Source organism: Apostichopus japonicus, chromosome 8, assembly GCF_037975245.1.
Source record: "Apostichopus japonicus isolate 1M-3 chromosome 8, ASM3797524v1, whole genome shotgun sequence".
In the NCBI taxonomy this organism is placed as follows: domain Eukaryota; kingdom Metazoa; phylum Echinodermata; class Holothuroidea; order Aspidochirotida; family Stichopodidae; genus Apostichopus; species Apostichopus japonicus.
In genome coordinates this window covers 6,190,698-6,213,053 of record NC_092568.1, presented here as the reverse complement: position 1 = coordinate 6,213,053, position 22,356 = coordinate 6,190,698, and the positions used below count along the sequence as shown (strand labels likewise).

At 37.8% G+C, this 22,356-nt stretch overlaps 3 protein-coding genes across 4 annotated transcripts in view; 2 read left to right on the top strand and 1 right to left on the bottom strand.

Moving 5' to 3' along the window:
* LOC139970517 (fasciculation and elongation protein zeta-2-like) overlaps positions 1-7,569 on the top strand; it is a 71,387-nt gene extending 63,818 nt beyond the window's left edge. The window contains exon 8 of the mRNA XM_071976287.1: positions 43-7,569. Within this exon, the coding sequence (XP_071832388.1) occupies positions 43-107 (65 nt within the window). The 3' untranslated portion in view covers positions 108-7,569. The remainder of the gene's footprint in view (positions 1-42) is intronic.
* Positions 5,167-12,211, bottom strand: LOC139970522 (uncharacterized). 2 transcript variants are annotated; one of them, XR_011794162.1, is made up of 4 exons: positions 11,654-12,211; positions 10,926-11,188; positions 9,080-9,212; positions 5,167-7,952 (listed from the first exon to the last, which is right to left on the bottom strand). XR_011794162.1 is itself a non-coding variant. In XM_071976295.1 (3 exons), the coding sequence occupies exons 1-3, from the start codon at positions 11,915-11,917 to the stop codon at positions 9,164-9,166; spliced, it is 576 nt and encodes a 191-aa protein (XP_071832396.1). In that variant the 5' UTR covers positions 11,918-12,211; the 3' UTR covers positions 9,032-9,163. The 2 variants fall into 2 exon arrangements, 1 of the variants encoding a protein (XP_071832396.1); XM_071976295.1 differs by lacking the exon at positions 5,167-7,952 and having other exon boundaries at positions 9,032-9,212.
* Positions 12,212-15,684: 3,473 nt separating this feature from the next.
* Positions 15,685-20,470, top strand: LOC139970858 (polyunsaturated fatty acid 5-lipoxygenase-like). Its single transcript, XM_071976901.1, has one exon. It carries the CDS (start codon positions 16,249-16,251, stop codon positions 18,268-18,270), a length of 2,022 nt encoding a protein of 673 aa, XP_071833002.1. The 5' UTR covers positions 15,685-16,248; the 3' UTR covers positions 18,271-20,470.
* Positions 20,471-22,356: the final 1,886 nt, after the last annotated feature.

Genomic DNA, 22,356 nt, shown 5'->3' with positions numbered 1-22,356 from the left:
TTAAATTGTTTTGTTTTTTTTCTTTGTATTTTTCTTGCTCAGTGCTTTTCCCATCTGGAACAGAGGATGGTCAGGCTGTACCAGCTCCTGATCTAGCTCAAAGGTAATTGAATGTAGACATGGACTTCATCCACATCTCGGATAAGACTTATTAAACATTTCAGTTTCCTCTTATATTTGGACTACTCGGATGTTGATGGCTGTTGTTTGTATTGACTTGACCAGTTCTTGCTAGTTGGTAATTGTGGGATATCTTACATTTGGTGACACAGAAAGTGACATTAGCATTGATGTCACTAGTTGATGCTTGGTGCTGTCAAGTTACATTTACTTGATGACACAGATAAATTAACAATTATTGCCTGGATTTCACCAGTCCTCAAATTAGTGTGTTTCAGATGAGTTTTTAATCGGTGACAAAAAAGAAAAAAGTTGGTGTTTAATATGACCAGTGCTTCGGTGGTCTGGCTAGATGTTACTGGTCAGAGTGTATAAGAAGACACAGAGTTATCAACTATCAGCATCCTGCAGAAGTAAATCATTGTAAAGAGTTTTGAGGCAAGCCAGGAATACAAGAAAGAAATTTGTTGGCAAGCTGGGAATACAAGAAAGAAATTTGGTGGCAAGCCAGGAATACAAGAAAGAAATTTGGTGGCAAGCTGAGAATACAAGAAAGGAAGTTGGTGGCAGGCCGGAAATACAACAAAGAATTTGGTGGCAAGCCAGGAATACAAGCAAGAAATTTGGTGGCAAGCTGGAATACAAGAAAGAAATTTGGTGGCAAGCCAGAAATTTGGTGGCAAGCTGGGAATACAAGAAAGGAAGTTGGTGGCAAGCCGGAAATACAAGAAAGAAATTTGGTCGCCAGCTGGAAATACAAGAAAGGAAGTTGGTGGCAAGCGGGAAATACAAGAAAGAAATTTGGTGGCAAGCCAGGAATACAAGAATAAAAAAATGGTGGCAAGCCAGGAATACAAGGAAAATAAATGGTGGTAAGCCGGAAATACAAGAAAGAAATGTAGACCACAGTGAATGGGGATGGAGGGTTCTACTCTGTTCATCACTGGATTTTAACTAATGTTTTGCCTCTATGACTGAATATTCATGTACAAATGTAAACAATCAACTTCTATTTGCCAAGATAAGTGTTTAGCTGTGATGCATGAAACTGATACGTCAACAAATGTAGTTAAAAAACCATCAAGTTCTGCTCATTGTTTCTGAAATCTGTTCTTATATATATATCAAATCAGCCTTCGTGCTCCTAGTCCTAAATGAATATGCAAAAGCAATTTATCTACTTCTAATAACTATATTTCATTTAGTATGTTCCTGTTAACAGCTTTCTGTGCGATGTGCTCTCATTGCTTGGACAATTAATACTGCACACTGTCACTTTTAAAAGTCCATATTCAGTGCAAAATTACACTGTTTTCATATCAAAGGGTAGTTCCAATTAAGTGACGGTACACTTAGGAGAACCTTAAAGATCATTGATTTGTGGTGAGAGTTCATTTGTTATCTTTGGAGAGAGTTTTGGCGTGAAAAAGTCTTACTTGTAAACCAGTTGCCATACGTGCAATACTATTACCAACTCGAGAATCAATTCTAGTGACGAAGCTTGCCTGTAATGTGCTTAAAATTGAAATTGAAAAAAAAAATATATGAATATGAAAGTAAACATAAATTTGTCTTTTTTGACCAAGGATTATTCCTAAATGTGTTTTTGATACAATTTGCTTCTTGCAGAGATATGCAGCTGCGAATACAGTTGTGCTTTACAAAGCACATATTATTGTGTGTACCTTTTAAGATATGCCAATGTTTAGTGTACATATACATGACTATGTGGTATTAATAAAAATATAAATGTTAACATTGAAGAATCAAATGTATGATGGCTCATTCTATTGTTGGACCATCTTTTGGACACATTTGAAAGTCTCCATTCATATGTATTGGACACAAGTGCAACTTTGTATCAATTGTTGGAAATTTTGTACCAATTTGCAACAAGTTTGAAAGAGTGTGTCAGTAACAGTCAAAGGTCAACAGGTAAAGCTTGGATGTGATATGCCAGTTTAGTTGTTTTTAGCCGGTTAAGTGATGTGCACATTGGTAGATTTATTGCAGATATGTTCAAGATGAGAGAACAAGATGTTATAGAAGCAGTGCTTTGTTGATTGAAAATATGTGACAAAAGTACAGCATAGTGCATTGTCAGTATAAATGTTAATGGAGGATGTTAGTGCTGCAAGTTGAGGGTTTGATGTCATTGTGTAATTTTCATGGTAGAGGTCGTTCATACATTAAATGTCTCATAGTAGTCTTTGAGTTCTCCTTTAAAACAGCAGCTGTTTGCATTTGTAACATTTCTCCTTTCTGACTGCATCCAAGTATGCTAGATTGTTAAATGCCTTGTAACTATGGGGAATGAGTCATATATCTATAGAAACTTAATATCCAACTAAACACTAATGCTGAATACTAATGCTGAGTGTCTGGACAAACAGTGCTACCATAGCAGATCATGTACTTAATACTAACCTACTATGTATATAAGAATTACAGCTGATTGTGATATTACTTGATATATAGTTAATTACTCACTGGTTATAACTTCTGAAGGAGGGCTGGGAGAGGAGGAGGATGAGGGAGGAGGGGGTGGGGGAGGAGGGGTGGGGGAGATGCACTTTGCAGCAGTGATAGGACTCCCTGTACTACTAACTTGTTGTAATTTTAAAAGTATTTGTATTAATTCAAGCAACCAGCTGCTTTCAAGTTTGGTAATAACAAACTCAAAAACCTTGTTGTCTCTGTAATCTTGCCACATGACAGGTCTCTCTTCCCACCATTTTTTTATATGTTTTTTTTTTTCATTTGATGAGGACCTAGATATTATGAAACCAGTTTATAAATGCAAATTCATCTTGTGGGATCCAAGTTCTGGAGGTATTTGTTGATAGGGGGTTGTACTTATTATGATTCCATCTTGTGGGATCCAAGTTCTGGGGTTATTTGTTGATGGATGTTTCACCTATTATGATTCCATCTTGTGGGATCCAAGTTCTGGAGGTATTTGTTGATAGGGGGTTGTACTTATTATGATTCCATCTTGTGGGATCCAAGTTCTGGGGTTATTTGTTGATGGATGTTTCACCTATTATGATTCCATCTTGTGGGATCCAAGTTCTGGATGTATTTGTTGGTAGGGGTTGTTGTGATTCTGTTAGTGTAGATATTTGCTTGGCTGATAATGTATTTATTGTTACTGTTAAATCAAATATATTCAAAAAGTCTCATTATTATATCAGATTATCAGAGTTATGTAAAATCACCCTTCCTTGTAAAGTGAAGCAACATGGAATGTGTATTTGGGATATCCTGGTGCAATTCATTAATATTCAACAAATCACTAAGCGGTCATTTGCATAATATTATGCAACATGTAGGAGATCTTTGTTAACTGCAAATATGGTCTTGTACTGCTTTTATTATTTTAGTATTTACTTACTAAATGCTAAGAATCCCGGTAGTAACCATTGTTTCTTTTTCTAGTTGTTGTTAGGTAAGAGCCAAATATAACCTTTACATTCATGAGAAATATCCTGTGTGCTTAAATCATCATTGTTATTCATAATATTACGGTACTTAACTCAGTCCCTAATTCAAGACACATTTTGAGTTCTTTTTATAATTGCTAAATTTTCGTAATATTTTGGTTACTTCCAGAAGAAATTTCTAAAGGTCTGGTTTATGCAGAGAAGGAGGGTGAAGTGATAACCAGATTAGATCGAATAAAAACCAGATTAGAATACCCAAGGAATTAGGCCAGGTATGAGATTAGAACTAAAACCAAAAAAAAGAATATTTGGTGTGAATATTGTGGCTGTTTAAAATATCTTATGAGGAACTGACATCTTATGAAAGAAGGGTCCTTGCAAAAATCCAGAATTTATGTCCATTTTGTCTCAACAAATAGATACCAAGTTCAGCAACAAGTGAGGGCATCAACTTGCTTTGTTTTATTTTTATAAGTGATGTATTATTTATGTATTTCATACCAAGGGTTCTTCTTTATCAGTGATACATCAAGTTTTGGTCATGAAACCTTCTGCACATGGTTCTGGCAGACTTTCAATATATATTCTTCCATAGCTTTTTAACATTGCAGTTCCTGCTTCAGTGAGCAGTGCTTAAGTTCCCATAACTGAGAGCTTATTGTTTATTCAGAAGAACTGCTTCCTACAGTGGACTTATATTTACACACTAACTCAGAATTAACTGATGTCTTTATGATTAGCCTAGGCTGCTATTGCCCCTCAGTGACACCGTGAATAGCTTACCAGATGATGACTCCATCTTTAAATAACTACCAGTGCGTGATCCTTATGTTACTAGACTTACAATGAGACTGAGCAGATGAAGCTCGGTGAACAACATGTTATATTTACAACTCAGAATTAACTGACGTCTTTGTGACTAGCCTAGGCTGCTATTGCCCCTCAGTGACACCGTGAATAGCTTACCAGATGATGACACCATCTTTAAATAACTACCAGTGCGTGATCCTTATGTTACTAGACTTACAATGAGACTGAGCAGATGAAGCTCGGTGAACAACATGTTATATTTACAACTCAGAATTAACTGACGTCTTTGTGACTAGCCTAGGCTGCTATTGCCCCTCAGTGACACCGTGAATAGCTTACCAGATGATGACACCATCTTTAAATAACTGCCAGTGCTTGATCCTTATGTTACTAGACTTAAAATGAGACTGAGCAAATGAAGCTCGGTGAACAACATGTTATCCAAATGTTACCAGGTAAAATCTATTTTATGGACAGAATATTTTGCTGAGAGACGGCTATCAAACAAATATGTATAATAGGAAGAAGTTATGATACTGTTCAATGCATAATAGAAATTAGAATCATGTTCAGTTTGTTTATAAGATTGTAACTTTTAAGCACTCAGCTCCTACAAGGTAAACCAATCAGCTGCTCCTCCACGAGCCACACATTTAATGAATAAATTATCATAATCCATCAAATTCTGATTAATAAAATTAGTTTACTGAATGGTCTTCAACCATTTAACAAAAATTGGTGGAAAGAATGTATAAACCTTGTCCGCAAACTTTGTGAAAGAGACATTTTGTTCCTTCTCATTTTCAATGCAATGTTTTGATTGTTCTATGCAATTTAGTTCAACATTTTTTTTATAAACAAACCTACTATTTGTACCTAACACCTTACAGAAACCCTACAATATTATGTACTTGTTGGATATCACAGTAAACAGCCAGTTTTATAGCTGAATCAGGTAGAGTTCAGTTAGCTACCTTGAAATACTTGCAATGGTTGAAGAGAAATCCCAAAGGAATGAAGAGCAGTTTAATCTACTGTGAGTGTTGTTACTCACCTTTAGTTGTATAATTTATTGACTAGCAAACAGTTTGGATTGTTTTACTAACTTTGTAGAATAAATCAGCCAAATTGATTCTCAACTCATCTCTCTCCTTAAAACCCTCACTCAATATACATCAATATAGGTATTTATGAATCCTTTTGTCAGATCCTGTACCTTTAAACTGTTACCTATCTTATATATTCCCATACCTACCTGCTTAAACCTACTTACCAACTATAAATATATATATATATATATATATATATATATATATATATATATACGCACACACACATACACACACACACATATATATATATATATATATATATATATATATATATGTGTGTGTGTGTACTGACTAACCTGCCCCTCATAGGCTCCTTACAATGTATCACTCCTTGTTGCTTCATTTCTACAGGTGTTTGTTATCCAGTATTTAACAAATTACTTCTATATATTTATGATATTTGTATTTTTGTACAAATGTAAAACATTACTTGTCTTCTTTTCTGTGTGTTCCAAGTGCAATTTGTAAATATGTAAATTTTTGAGACAATTTTAAGTTATGCTTGTATAGGATGTTCCAAGTTATTATTTTCTTTCTTTGAATTCTGGCAGAAACCAAGAGTTTGCTTTCTTTATTCTGGCAGAAACCAAGAGTTGTATCTAGAGCTATCTTTCTTCTTTGAGCTAATTACTGAATGGAGGAGAATGAAGCAGGACTAGGTGAAAGTATAACAGTAATGTATGGATACGAGTAGATAAGGTAGAAATGAAAGAGAATGGCAGAGTGTATAGTAACAACTTAAAGTTTGAATATAATTCAAGTCAGTTTTAGTTTAAGATCGTAGGGAGCACTAAAACACATAACGATACCATCTCTGTATTCTGTTAATTGTGCCATTCGTGCTTGAGAAGTGAAAGATTAAAATCTTGATTCAATTTACAGAGATAAGTTCTCTCATTAGGTTTGGGTTTCTCTTTCCCTCTCCTTGTTAATGAAAAGATCTCAATCCTTAATCATTTTACAGTCTGCTTTTTTTTTCTTGATGTTGACATTTGACCTACCGACCTGATTAAATGATGTACGGTAGTTTGTTTGTATTAAACTACGTCCAAGCTACACTTAAATGAATAGCTGTCACTAAGCACAAATGCTCTGGGAGTTTAATTCTAGTCAATGGGGATAATTTATGGAAAGGTAAAAAGTTTGTTTGTTCTTAATCTATTGGGTATTGAATCACTAACTTTACACTATTAATTATAAACAAAGGTAAAATGTCTTTGCAGGTAGTCTGGATGGAAACTGAATGAGTTTGTTTCTTTTCAGGCCTCCAAGTACCTCAAGAAATGGATTCAATGGAATATATTTTTAACTGTATTACAAACAGAATACAAACTTGAATAATTGTATTTGAATTCAAACAACTGAATGGCAACAAAATACTCCTGAAGCAGTGGTCTTTATGAAAGAGATTGATAAAGCTTGGAGACTGATTCTAACATGATTTGGAACACCTATGCAACCTGACATTGCTCCTAATTCTGTTACACTTTGAGTTAATTATAGATCAAGTTGCCTCTGTTAATTCTCTAGGAAGTAGTCTAGACAACAAACACTGCTCTAAACACCCCTTTAATGGCTGACGATATATTCATTCAGATCATTAGCATGTTGATGACTGTTAAGTATAACTTTTATCCTACATTCTGCCGACTAACCACCAGAGCAAAAAAAGAGTAAATAATATGCACACAGATCTCACTCAAGATATTTCAATTATTTTTCATAAGAAGGATTCATACATGAGCAAGAGTCCATAAGAAAATAAATATATGTGACTTAAGCTATTCTTTACGTAAACCACCTTCGATAGACACCATCTTTAACAATCTAATGCTTTTATCCAACAGGATTGAATATTACCATAATCTTTGCCGTATCATCATATTCATCATATCACAGTTTTTAAGAGATGTAAAATAAAACCACAAAGATGGCTTAAATAATTGAGTTAACTCTTGTAAAGTTACAGAAGCATGGTGCTGTGTCTGTCTCTTTCTATTGTGATACAAGCATGTCTGTTCCTGAATGTCTGTGTGTGACTGTAATTGAAAGCAACATAAATATACAAAAATGAAACATCACAATGTCATGGATTATCTCTGCATCATTTATTGATTATTTATTTGTTTCAAATTTTACAAATTTTAATATTCAAAATTTTTAATGCGGAGGCCTATGAAGCAAATTCTTTCTCCAAGATGGAAGTCTTTTGGATTCGTAAAAATTAGGATTGTTGCAGGTGAGATTCCACTCCATTCACCAAAAACTATCAGCCAACCAGATAGGATTGTTGCATGTGAGATTCCACTCCATTCACCAACAACTATCAGCCAACGAGATAGGATTGTTGCATGTGAGATTCCACTTCATTCACCAACAACTATCAGCCAACGAGAGAGAACAAGTACTTGCACTATTGGATGCAATTACTTTCAATGTCTTTGAGTTATATGGGTACTTCTGTCTTCTAGAAAGAAAATGAAGTAAGTTAGGTAAGCCTCTTTAAATATCAGCTGTAATTGGAAGACTTTTACAGTATTATCAGTCTTCTCATACATCTCATGAAACCACAGTTGGGGTATTATCCTGTGGTATTTGTAGATAATTTATATTGTACAGTTTAAATGTGCATCGTAGATAGCAATATGTGCTATAAATATCAAAGTATACTGAGCACATTATGTGCAGATAAGGTCACTTTATCGGAAGGATGGACTAGTTGTCACTGCGTGGGGGTGGGGGGGGTCTAAGTTGATGGGTTCCCTTACTCATTACTGGGAGAAAGTGAGATTGAATAAGTGCCTACATCAAAATGGTACTGGATTTGTGGTTAAAAAGCAACATGCCTGGTAAGATCAGAATGGTTGAAGGAAGGATTGCTATTATTGCCAATTTTCCAGCCTGAGTAGCTAGATGGCCAAAGCAGGAAGTTTTTCCTCTGTATTTATTAAAATGTTATCAGAGCTACCTAAAGATCTGTTTTTTATCTTCTTAAATCCACCCCAAGACATACATAAGATAAGTAAGACATGTCCAGAGAAATCCAGATGTATACTAACCCTATGTTCAGATATTATGGAGAAATCTCAAGCCCTATAACAGCATCATTAATTAAATAGAATTGATTGAATCTGTCCTTTATTCCTGGTCTACTGACATAGCAAGAATAGCATCAAAATGGATGTCTGATCAAACCTCACAAGAAGATTACAACTGGTTACATTGTGGTAAGTAGCACATGATAAGACTGTTCAAGAGACCCTGCTGTGACATTAGAACTGGAATTCTTATCATGATAGGTGTCACATAATTAGTATTCCACACAACAAGAACAATCCATGGGTCACCTTATATTGCACTTTGTAATATCAGAACTATCTCCTCTCACTTTTAATAGCTAAGTCTCTGATGCATAACTTATAGCCTTGTATAATGATGGTCTATTAGTTACAATGACTGAAAGAGCAATACTTGATCAGGGAGTCACCTTCTCTTCTGGGTTGAAATGACAGATAACAGCGAGTAAATCCTCATTAAACATAAGACTGGAGGTTACAAAAAATATCAACATTTTATTAAAATTCAATAGCACACCCTTGAGCAAAGGGACACTTTATAGTCCTTAAAATGATGAATTATGTCAAGACGAGAAATTTGCATTCAGACAAACTTTGGCTGTTAATGCAGTTTGAAGAGACGATTGGTCAGGTGCATATCATCTGTATACCTGAAGAGAAAGAAGGGAAAACATTTCATTATAGATCACAAAAGAAATATGTAGAGAATGAAGATAATTTGCCTAAAATAACAATGATGTCATCCTGTAACATGTAGAGCTGCTTCATTGATAAAATTTACAGATAGGTTGTTCCAATGAAGTGAGACAGGGTGAGGTGGGATTTCCAGGTATAGAAAATGCTTGCCTAGATCAAAATCAAGAAGTGTCACAGAAAACAGCTTCAGTTAACCTACATGGTACTTGTCAAGAGAACTCCCAAGATGATCCTACATGTAGTCCGAGTAGATGGGTTGTCATAGCCTACACATTTAGGAGCAAATGGGTTGTCATAGCTAACACATTTAGGAGTAGATGGGTTGTCATAGCTTACACATTTAGGAGTAGATGGGTTGTCATAGCCTACACATTTAGGAGTAGATGGGTTGTCATAGCTTACACATTTAGGAGTAGATGGGTTGTCATAGCCTACACATTTAGGAGTAGATGGGTTGTGATAGCCTACACATTTAGGAGCAAATGGGTTGTCATAGCTTACACATTTAGGAGTAGATGGGTTGTCATAGCCTACACATTTAGGAGCAAATGGGTTGTCATAGCTTACACATTTAGGAGTAGATGGGTTGTCATAGCCTACACATTTAGGAGTAGATGGGTTGTCATAGCCTACACATTTAGGAGTAGATGGGTTGTCATAGCCTACACATTTAAGAGTAGATGGGTTGTCATAGCCTACATTAGAGAGCGGATGGGTTGTGATAGCCTACACATTTAGGAGTAGATGGGTTGTCATAGCCTACACATTTAGGAGTAGATGGGTTGTCATAGCCTACACATTTAGGAGCAGATGGGTTGTGATAGCCTACACATTTAGGAGTAGATGGGTTGTCATAGCCTACACATTTAGAAGCAGATGGGTTGTCATAGCCTACAAATTTAGGAGCAAATAGGTTGTCATAGCCTACTGTACATTTAATTTTCTCCAAGGATGAAGAGGATAAGCTGACCTAGAGTGTATCAAGGTTACTGGTTCTGTTTGTTGTAGTTAATTTATGTGTGCATGTCAGTTGCATTGTTTACATGTGGAGAATGATTTACTATAGGCCAAATTCATACACTACATTCTCAAGAGCACTCTAGCTGGTAAATGACAGATTTCAACAGACAGTAACAAAATTTCAAGTGATCAGGGACATCAAACCTCTAGTATTGTTTATTCTACTAGTAGATGCAGCTCACTGGAGTAATTTAGTTCATCATAATCTCGTATCTATATGGAATGATCAATTTTGTGATACTATTTGATGAATTTAAACAATTTCTGTCATTACCTTGACTTGTCAAGTTGCATTTCAAATAATGAAATAAAAGTAACAAATTTTGAAGTTTCTCATTTGTATGAGAATGTGTCTGGTTGGTAAACTGTTGAGCTGTAAATCACATTCAATATCACTTGCTCATTAAGCTTTATTTGGAGGAAGGAACTACTGTGTTATGGTTTCTTGCAGTAGTTGAAATAGTTGCCATGATGTTTTCAGTGATACCAAAAGCATCAACAAGAACTTTGAAATAAGCTTTTAACTAAATACCAGTGCAATCCCTATCCCCCTTCCCAAGAGAGACAATGAAGATTCTGAATGGAAGTCCTTGATGAAATGATTTTAAGAAAGCATCCCCGGCCATTTCTTAATTTGATTATCTAACCTGGTCATAGGGCTGTTGATGTGGGGGAATCTTGACTGCTTGAATACAGTCATGGATGGAGGACTAGCTAAGTCAGTGCCCCAGTTGGGGGGTCTTTGTCGTACTGGTCTTCCAGTTGATGGTAAAATCTGTCTCAGCGTTGACCAATCTTCACTTCTGGTGCTTGTAGAAGAGACATATATCTGTCTTTCCTCAGCAGATCGGGAGACAGATCTTAAGGATGCCTCACCAAGTGGAACCCAGTGTCTGTCGGTCACAGGAAGCTAAAGGCAAAAGAATAACAAAATTATTTCTGGTAAATTTCTTTTTGTTTATTAAGCTTGAAATTGATCTAGCCTAGGTGGGATTCTAACACCATATTAGAAGCTTTGGAATAAATTGTTATCTTTTCTGTGATGTTTTGGGTAGTGAAGTTTATGTAATCACTATGCAATTTCAGCACACAAAATGTTGCAACTTAATTAAAAATTAATGCAGGAATATATCCAACACTCTATCCTGGGCAAAGTGTACAGGCCTAGGCTAGACTTTAACATAAAAATGTGTAGGCTAGGCTGCTATGTCACAACTATTCTAATTTAAGTACAATGAAACAACACAAAAGTTGGTGAATGTCAAATCATTAGTTTCTACTCAATAGCTACCTTAATACTTAGTTCTAAAAGTTGGGCTTTAACATTGGCTTAATATAGCTTTAAGTCTAAATTGGCAGTGTAGAGAGTGTTTACCTTTTTAGGAGCCAGCAATTTGTGTCTTGGTACAGGTGCAGTACTCCTAAGATCAGTAGGAATGTATCTTTTGTTAACCCACACGGTTTCTTGGCAGTCTCCATCAATTTTATCCACGCCATTTCGTCTATCTCTGAAGGCAAGTGGTTGATATCCATTTGGACTATATCTTATTAACTGATACTTCTCCTGCAATGCATCGTTAAGGTACTGTGGGTACAGCCACTTGTGACATCCAAAATTACCCATACATTGGGCTGTCATGTTTACTAATACTGATATGATAGATTAAACTCCAATGGAAATTGCCTCTTAGGCCTATGTCCACAGTTTAGTATAACTAGTATTAGCGAGCCGCTGAACTACTTGATTGTTGGAACATATCCCTCTCGCTATGCAACTTTATACAACCACATTTGAACTTAACAAAAGCAATAATAACCTTAGTATACAAACTGTCTTACAAGTTACAGCAGTACAGTACACAATAACATTCAAAGGAATTGGAGCGTGTGTGTTACAATACAAGTTACGACACTTCGTCCTGTTCATTGTGTATATAATAGTCCGATGACTATCAGCTGTTCCGCGTACTGTTGCTGAGCAACGAGGGAGTATCACACTTAATCCTGGGCCACGATGGTGCCATTCAATGCATGATTACTGTGTTGCATGCTATTGTATGAAAAGTACTCGAAAAGTTTAAATCACATTGAATACAATATTTACGTAAATCAATTTTTGTTTGTAAATTACTCTTGTAAATCAAACTTTCCTTTTTTTAATTTAAACTATTTATAAAGATCCAACAAATCTTTGTTTTAACATGAAATGGTTGAACCATGTACCGTACATAATTTGCCAGGGCGTTATCTAACATAATAACTAGTAACACCAATAATGAAAATGGTACTGGGCATAATTTGCTTACCATAACGTCTCACACAAACATTAAAGAGCCCAAAGTATCGGCAATGTATTGCATTCAGTTACAACAAATGTTTCATATTTGGAGAAGAGTACGGTATGTTATTTGTCAATAAGAATATCAAAATGGTCAGGCTTACATTTTCATAACAGATATACCCACATTATTTAGACTAATTCCTGGGAGAAACACTACATATGGTGTTCGCATGGATTGTTCGTTGTGTTAGCTTCTTGAGTTAATCTGGTGGTGTGTAGAATATGTTGTTGACATTTTGATACTGATATGCACTGCAACCATTCATTGCTAGAAGTTAGGCCTACAAGTTTTTTGTATATATATATCCAGCGCATTGTAATTTTGAACTGGAAGCAATACAAAGTAAAACATAAATGTTTAAAGAAAACAATATGATTTAAATAAAAAATTCCATGTTATTAAATAAAAAACATTCATTCGTCAAAAGGGAATAACGGTTGTTCACATTTATTAGCAAACGTAACAGTGTAGGCTACTAGCTGGGTGGGGTGGAGGGGGGAGGGGGGGGAGGGGGAGGGGGGGTTCCGGGAAACCATTGAATTGTTTTGTTCAAAAGACCTTTCGTTATCAGGACGGGAAGCAGATGTCGGTATGACATGTGGAGTGTTGTTTTTTAGTCACATGTTCCCAAATAGAACATAAACATACAAACATACATAAACATTAGAGAAGCAAACTCCTTAATTAATTCTCGGTGTAAAATGAATCGCATTTATTCAGATAGACTACTAAGTTTTTTCAGTAATTTGTTCTCGTTGTAAAGTGCTTAGGGCCGCACGTCTTGATCTATTAGGGCGCTATGTAAATTTGGTATTACTATTATTATTATTATTATTATTATTATTATTATTATTATTATTATTATTTTTATTATTATTACACAGAAAACATACAACACCATAAATTACCGAGAAATTGGTAGTTTCTTGTCAATTTGTAAAACTATCATGAAGTAGAGTGAGGTTTGTTTCTTGGTCATGAATTTATGTATTGCGCCCTCGATATTTAAACTTTCTCAACGCTTGGTGAAGTTCCGTAATCTGTGTACGATCTAGCACTGTAGTATCGCAAAAGTAATATTACTTCCGGTTGTATAGTGCGTAGGTCATCCAAAGGATAACGATACTTCCATCCGCAGCATAAGATCATTTTACTCTCTTATTAATATCAAAATCTTCCACACACACAAAAAATATTCTCTGCAAGGCTATGTACAAACGGAAACAACTTGGAGAGCAAGAAAGGTGTAGATGTACTTATAATTTTAACACAACTATTTAAAGTATAAAACAGGAGGACACAAACGTACTGCATAACCACTTATCTATAGGTACCAGACCCAATCGCATACATTTAAGGGACGGGGTTGGTGGGTAAGGATGGAAGTTACACTTCCATCTTGTAATTGCTTTTCAAACCGGGTTTCAGTTGTGCAAACAGTGGCGTCGCAAGACATTTCAATCTGGGGGGGGGGGGCAGATGGAGGCACAGTGTTTATTCTTGAATGCCGTCCTTGGGAAGGTGTCTAAGAGGAGGGGTGACCCCTCCCCTTTGAGAAAGCTTTGATTAATTAAGGGTCCTTAGATGCAATCTGGTGCTATACATGAAGTAACTTTATGTTCAAGAATTTTCGGGCATAGTCTGTCCGATATTTTTGTTTTTAATTGAGGCGAATAAAAAAGTAATACAAATACTGGAATTTAACCTCTTTGCTTTGATAATGTTTTTAAATAAGAGTGTTGAAATTGAAATAAAAATTCATGCAGGTTAGTAGTGAAGTTTAAGGACTAACGATTCACGCCGGGGCCCCTGTGACCTTGTTAATGAAAAAAGAACTGGTTATTGTGATGGTCGGTGGAAAGAAGTTTTACTGATGAACATAATACGTTTCGTCCATTGTAAAACTTTTATTTTGAGTATTTTTATTAGCACTTCAAGTCGCATCTGGGGGGCACGAGATTTTTGTGGGAGGGCACGTGCCCCCCCCCCCCCACAATCACATCATGTTTCCTATTCTTAGTTGATTAATGTACATCTGTGCAGGGCGTAGTAGTACCACTGTCATTTATACACCCACCCTTCATCTCAAACACCGTGCATACGTGCGGACGGGCCACGTTTGATATCGAACCACACTTATCTGTGTCACGTAGGATTTGGTAAAAACGGTGTTGAAAATCACGGTGAAATTAACAACGTTACCTATGTGTGAAATGACGTAATTTAACAGTAACACTCATCATATTATTCAGGTTAGACCTAAATCATAGTATAGGTCCATCCCACCCTTTTCACATTACTTGTCTTTATGCCTCGTAGTCATGGACCTAAAAATGATTTTACTAAGTTCCAATATAGGCTCAATCTACACACCATACATCGATTTTTCTTACCATCAGAATATAATAACAGTGAAGTTATGAAAGAAAACTTGTTTGTCACTTACACTATCAAATGCAGGTGATTGAAGCTCACACACCAATCTTGTTTTCTATATATTAGCTGCAATTACCGATGACATTTCCAAATATTGTAACCCTTCGTTTGGACAACCGATGACTATTGTTCGACAACTAGTGACAGGAATTTATTTTGTCCCATGTCACCAGTTGTGAGGCCTAGACATGAACACACCCATACACCCACCCCCCCCCCCCACACACACACACACACATACAGACACTCAACAAACAAACGTAGAGAAAAGACAATCAAGGAAGAAGAAAAGAAGAAATCGTTCGCATACTTTGAAAAATTGCAAGAGCCTCGAAGGGTGTAAGATCTTTCCAACAATACTAAATAGAGTGACTCGATATTCATTCCATTTGGAGGAGTGTTGTTTGGACTCACTCCCGAATCCCTTCAAAGGAACGTGACATGGGCAGGTACATGAAATATAAAACGCGTAACTCAGGGACAACCATGGCTACGTATACGCTGAAGTGATACCGGAAGTTGGTATATTACACCAGGTGTGATTTCCATTCTGGTATCCGGTATCAGGGTTATCACGGTACTAAGTATCACCGAATACTGCAACCATGACTAAGACCTATATAGCTAGCAAGTCCAAACAGATATAAATACCACAGTTCTGTTCACGGACAGTTATTACTTTGAACTACTCCATTCAACCAATTTCCACGAACGCCCTCAATTCATAGCCTGCTCCGATACCTGTCAGCGTGGACGTGACTGGCATTTATTTATAATAATCATAGTGTTTTGTGAATCGCTTCGAGAAGGATGGTATTTCTCACTCCGTTAAATAGCTTCCAGTGTACTCCGTAGACCACGAACAAACCATTCAGTGTAATCCCAGAACAGTACAACTGCCTTTCTATACAGGACGACCTTGGTGATTATATTAGACACGTATTGTTGTTTCGTGAAGTCAGTGTTAAACCCCTTTGGTGAATTTTCCACACTGAACAAACACCCGAAGAACGTACGAGGTAACCAGAACACTATCCACAGAGTTTATGGGTTTGCGATACCTTTCGACGGTACAATTTCAAGGCATTGTGTAAATTGTGAGCTTTTTTGGATGCAGCGAATAGCCTATAACTTATCATAACACAACCAATACTTCGTCTCAGTTCGTTAGGAACTTTAACTATTTTGGAAGATGGGGAAAATCTTCAGCAAAAACTCGCCAAAAGTTCCGGAGGATGCAACACATATTGTGACAGTTAAAACTGGCGACTGCAAGGGCGCGGGTACCGACGCGAACGTGAAAATCATTCTTATCAATGGTGAAGGGAAGAACTCGGACGAATTTGATTTAGACGCACGTTGGAGAGATGACTTCGAGCGAGGACGCGAAGACCAGTTCTACGTTAAATGTGAAGAAAATTTCGGTCGAGTGGCCAAAATTGAAATGTGGCGGGATAAAAAGGGAATTCTTGATAATTGGTATGTAGATTGGGTAAAGGTACAGCATGCTAACGCGGACGATCATGCTTTCTTTCCTCTTAACCGTTGGTTGGCTCCTTATAAACGAATCAGAGTCAAAGAATTCGACTCTGTCCTACCTCAGGAAGATGATGACAGTGAAAGGCGGAAAGAAGAACTAGACGAAAAGCGACTGAAGTATACCACCAAAGTGAAAGTAGCCGGTCTCCTCCCTCAGATTGCATCTCTACCAGATGACGAGATCTTCTCTCATGAGTATCAGTCTGACCTTAAGAAATTAAAGAAACAACTATTTATACGAATCACCGTCAAGAATGTAACGACGGGTCGGTGGAAACAACCAGAGGATATACTGCCTGTCTACAACGATGTTTTGACCAAACCCATCGGGTTCTCGCACTGGCGGAATGACTTCGCATTTGGACGACAGAGACTAGTTCACTGTAATCCAATTTGGATACGCCGGTGCGATGAGATTCCAGAAAAGTTGGCTGTGACCGATGAAATGATCAAACCTTTCATGGAAGGACTCTCAATTTCAGAAGCAATCGGTTCGAAACGACTTTTCATCATCGATTATTCATTCCTGAAGGATCTTGAATGTACGGGAGGGAGAATTATACCTTCGCCCATTGCACTCTTCTTTGTGACGTCATCGAAGGCACTTTTACCGATAGCTATCCAACTTTTTGCGGAACCAAGTGAAACAAACCCTGTATTTTTACCGAATGATCACCATGTTACGTGGCAACTTGTGAAGATGTGGTTCAACAACGCTGACGCGTCTGTCCATCAGGCATGTACCCATTTAGGGTTCACCCATTTGGTGATGGAAGCAATTGGTGTTATCACACATCGTTCTCTCTCTCCGTCTCATCCTATCTTTCGTCTTCTTGCCCCTCATTTCTTGTATCTCATGGCCATTAACAGTCGCGCGCTGGAGGTACTCGTCAGTGAAGGCGGTTGGGTCGATACGTGCATGTCAATTGGTCGTACTGGAATGTTTAACATTTTAAAGAGGGTTTTACCAAATTGGCGTCTTGATGTACAAGGCACCCTTCCCAACGATCTCAAAAACAGGGGAGTCGAAGACCCTGAGGTTTTACCAAATTATCATTACCGAGATGATGCCTTGTTGTTATATGACGTCATTTGTAAGTACGCAACGACAGTCGTCAAGGGAACTTACGACACTCCGGAGAAACTTGCCAACGATTACGAATTACAGGAATGGGCAAGATGTCTCAGTGACTCCCCTGAGAAGGATGGTGCTGGTTTAAATGGAGTTCCAGGGAACGGAAAATTCAGCACCGTAGATGAACTTATTGGTACAGTTACACCAATCATATTTCTTGGCAGTGTGGGTCACGCTGCCGCGAATTTTTCACAATATGACGATTACGGTTTCCCTGGCAACTATCCTGCGATCATGTTCGGTGATCCACCCACAGACAAAAGCCCACGGACGGAGAAGGACATTATAGACACGTTGGCGACGAAGAAGATGTCGTTAGATACCTTACTGATCACGAGGCTGTTAAGTGAGAAGGCCACGAACCCGCTCGGGGACTTTGAGGTCCAGTACCAGTACGATAGGGTAGGGACCAAGGCGATAAGTGAGTTAATTAAAGATCTTGAAAAAGTTGGTGAAATCATCGACAAGCGAAATGAAAAGAGAGCATATCCGTATGCTTACTTGCATCCAAATGCAATTCCTAATGCTATAAGTATATAAGCTAATATCAATTGGACAATGCACGCACTTCGGTATTCTGCTAGTTTTCTTCGTTCGTTTCTTTTAACATCACTAAGCTTCATCTGTACATAATAATATAGGCAGCGCATGACATTAATGCGGTCGTGTTATGACAAGGTTATCATTATTGTCGTCTTCAGCGTTCGATAGGAAACTATACTAATCCCATTGCTGACCTGCTTTTATCATCTAGGGTAACGATTTCGTTTTAAGAGGTCAGGCCAGGAATAGTTGTATCTCATGATTATATGGTTTATTGATACCGGAACCTGTGTAGTCTGCTGTAGTAACAGTCACTGAAATTGTACATAACTCACGTGAAGTCAAACGGCCTGTACTGTACCTGTACACTTAGTTAAATCAAATGGTTTGTTAAACTGTATAAACTCACACCTACACAATGAAGGTAGCCATGCGTAAAAGCACTTGTTGCTCTAAGTCAGGCACTCAATTGATTACTCTAGACAACCGGAACTGAGTCTATGAAACTTAGAAGAGCAATAGTAGATCAAGAACAATATTCCATGTACCATAGAAATGCACTTAAAGCTGCAACTCGTTAACACAGACGCCACATAATGAACAGTGCACGCACGTATATGACTTTAAGATATGATCAACATCACGTCACATTGGTACTATTGTATCAAACAAACAGGGGGGATGGAGGGTGTACTTTCAATAGCAGTGTGACCGTGTGAATTTTATTTGAGGAAATTGATGTTTTTAACTTTTTAATATATATCACACTGTTTGCTACTGGAAAAATGTTTTGAAACACTGTGGAGGCAAAGTTAGTATTGAACAATATTTTTTATTTATCCTGCATGTCTTTAAAATGTGTATATTATTAATGTCAGGCTTCGGGTAGATATAGTGATGTAACTAACCATATATGTATGAAGAGTTGCGTTGGAGCAAGCAAAAACTTGGTTGGATTCAATTGGTACCAATTATGTTCAAAAAGTATCCGTACTGATGTGGCTTTTTCCTTGAATAATATTTACAATATCATATCATAATTGTTTATTCTTTTATTTCTTCACATAATATTATATTTAAACTGTAAGTTTCATGTGTATATATATTTATATAGTCACGATATTTGGTTAAGTTCTCTACAGTATAGAGTTACTTTGTAATGACGTATGACGACAGCTAAAGTAACTACGAAACTTACAATTATTATGTAAAACCTAACTGCAACAAGGACCTAACAAGACTGTGTTTGTATGTTAGGGGTGGGAGGGGGGAGCCTGGCGGAGGGAGGGAGTGAGTCGGTAAGAATGCTTGGATTCATATGATTGTATAATGTAACTTATAAACATGTAGTCGGGGGAGGGGAGCCTGTCCGTAGGGAGGGAGTTCTGCGGTAAGAATACTTGGATCCATATGCTTGTATCATGTAACTTATAAACCTGTAGTGGGGGGGGGGGGGAGTGGGGCCTGGCGGAGGGAGGGAGTTCTTCGGTTAGAATACATGGATCCATATGATTGTATCATGTAACTTATAAACCTGTATTGGGGGGGGGGTGGGGCCTTGCGGAGGGAGGGAGTTCTTCGGTTTCATGTAAGAATACTTGGATCCATATGCTTGTATCATGTAACTTATAAACCTGTAGTGGGGGGGGGGGGGGTGGGGCCTGGCGGAGGGAGGGAGTTCTTCGGTTAGAATACTTGGATCCATATGATTGTATAATGTAACTTATAAACCTGTATTGGGGGGGGGCCTGGCGGAGGGAGGGAGTTCTTCGGTAAGAATACTTGGATCCATATGCTTGTATCATGTAACTTATAAACCTGTAGTGGGGGGGGGGGTGGGGCCTGGCGGAGGGAGGTAGTTCTTCGGTTAGAATACTTGGATCCATATGATTGTATCATGTAACTTATAAACCTGTTGTTTTCATCGATACATAAAGACTCGTAATCCCGCCCTTTCCCCTCATATACGCACTCGTCTTTCTTCCTTTCCTTTAACAGTACCCGTTTCCTCATATTTCGTAAATATTTATTTTACCTTTATTGCTTTATTATATAGGTATTTCATGTCACCTTTTAGTGTGGTATATTGTTGCTACCATGATACGCAAATACATGCACGCCAAAGTGTGGAATATTGAACGGGTAATTCAAATACAGTGCCAAGCACGCAATGTACATGACGTGTGCCATAATATAACCTCCTGTGTGAAGTTTGAACTCTTCTTTTCGTAATTCCTTCTTACGGGTAAGGATAGACCAATCGAGCCCGTATCCCATTCCATGGTGTATGTGGCATAATACTATCATGTCTCCGAGAAGCTACTGTTTTTTGGCAGAGGTTAATGCTCACTTGAGCTCCTATAGGTAAAGTATACTATGGCATGATTTAAAGTTGTACTATACAAATGTATTTAACGTGATGGACATATATAGCACCATGTTGCATTTTACCCCTTAACGAAGAAACCTCTCAAAGGGAGACGGAAAACCGCCTCAGACCCCGGATGTAAGCCCCCCCCCCCCTCCCTCAAAAAGTATCCAAATCGTGACAGAGTAAAATCATTTATATTATGGGGGCCTTTAATCCCCCAAAAGGGGAAATAGCCCCGCCCCCTCCCCCTCAATGACCGACAAGATATTGCAAATAGTACATAAGCATATAACATGTATATGAGGTACCAAAGATACAGTCGAAAATTCTTCAATATTCTTGCAAAATATGGCACTATTTTCCATCAAACCCGCTCCATTTTTACCCCCCCCCCAAAAAAAAAATATATATATATATATCTTACACTAGAAAAAAAGTGGTTGCGCCCGTGAGACAGAGCCTATATCGTGTTTTGAAGTCATCAATACAGGGGTTAATTAAACCTTAATTCTCCGACTCTTAAAATGGTGACAGAAATGTGGCTTACCCCTCACAACACGAAGACTGAATAGGTCCCTGAATACATTCCAGAGAAATTAAATTCCTTCCCCCCTCACATGTTTCTCTTGTGCTTCAGAGACAATTACGCTGCAGCTTCGGGGGCTTTGTCCCGCCCCCACCCCGCCCCCTGGAACCCCACTGGTGGGATTCTGATCCATTTCAGAGAAATTTTAGATAAATTCCCTTTCTGAAATGTGTTTCATTGGTCGCTACGAGAGAACACGAAGTATCTCCAAATTTTTAAGCTTCCGGGCTTCGCCTCTCTGGACCTCCACTTGGCATCTGAAATACAAATACCGTACACATTTTCTCTTCCACATGTATTTTTGTGCGTTAAACTCACTATACGAATGAATAAGAATAGGAAATATCTAAAAGCGGCGCAGCTTCCCTGGGGCTTTGCCTCCTGTACCCCTACTAGGGCACGAGGTACACTCCAGATGATGTTTTGCTTTTGTTTTTGAAATGCAGCGTCCGGGGACACAGTCAGACTCTCTGTACTCCTTTCCAACAGTGTATAGTTTTAATTATGAACTGCCTTTGTTGGTTTTTGTATGTATGTATGACTGTGTGTGTGTACGTATGTATGTATTTTAGATCCTCCTGCAAGCAGGAACTCGCTAAGAAGCCTCATTGGCTTATCAAAGCCGCAAGCTGACCGAAGTCAGTCTCTTACATTCATATTTAATGTCCATGATTATGAATTGTCAATTGTCAACAACTCTGTAACTGAACGACATACATTAATCTTGGAGTGACTCGAACCGGGGACCTTATGATTGGAAGGCACCGGCGTTAACCACTGAGCTAACTCTCCTCATGGAGCTATAAACAGAGCTCCATGCTCTCCTTTACCACTGGGCTAACATTTTTTTGTCTCGCAAAATCAATTAAAAAAACTAACAAAATCAAAACAGACTAAAAATGCAAACAATTAGAAAAAAACCGCTTTAAGAAAGACATGTTTTACAGATTTTCATATTCATTAATGTTTTTTTGGCACGCTTAGCTCCCCAGAGCAAACTGTTCCATAATGTTGCAGCACGTCTATCAAAACGTTGATTTTCATAGTGGAAGTCTTCACTGTGGAGACAACCAGTAGAGAGTTGGATTGAAAACGAAGAGTCCTGGATGGCTGGTGGTGCTTTTCA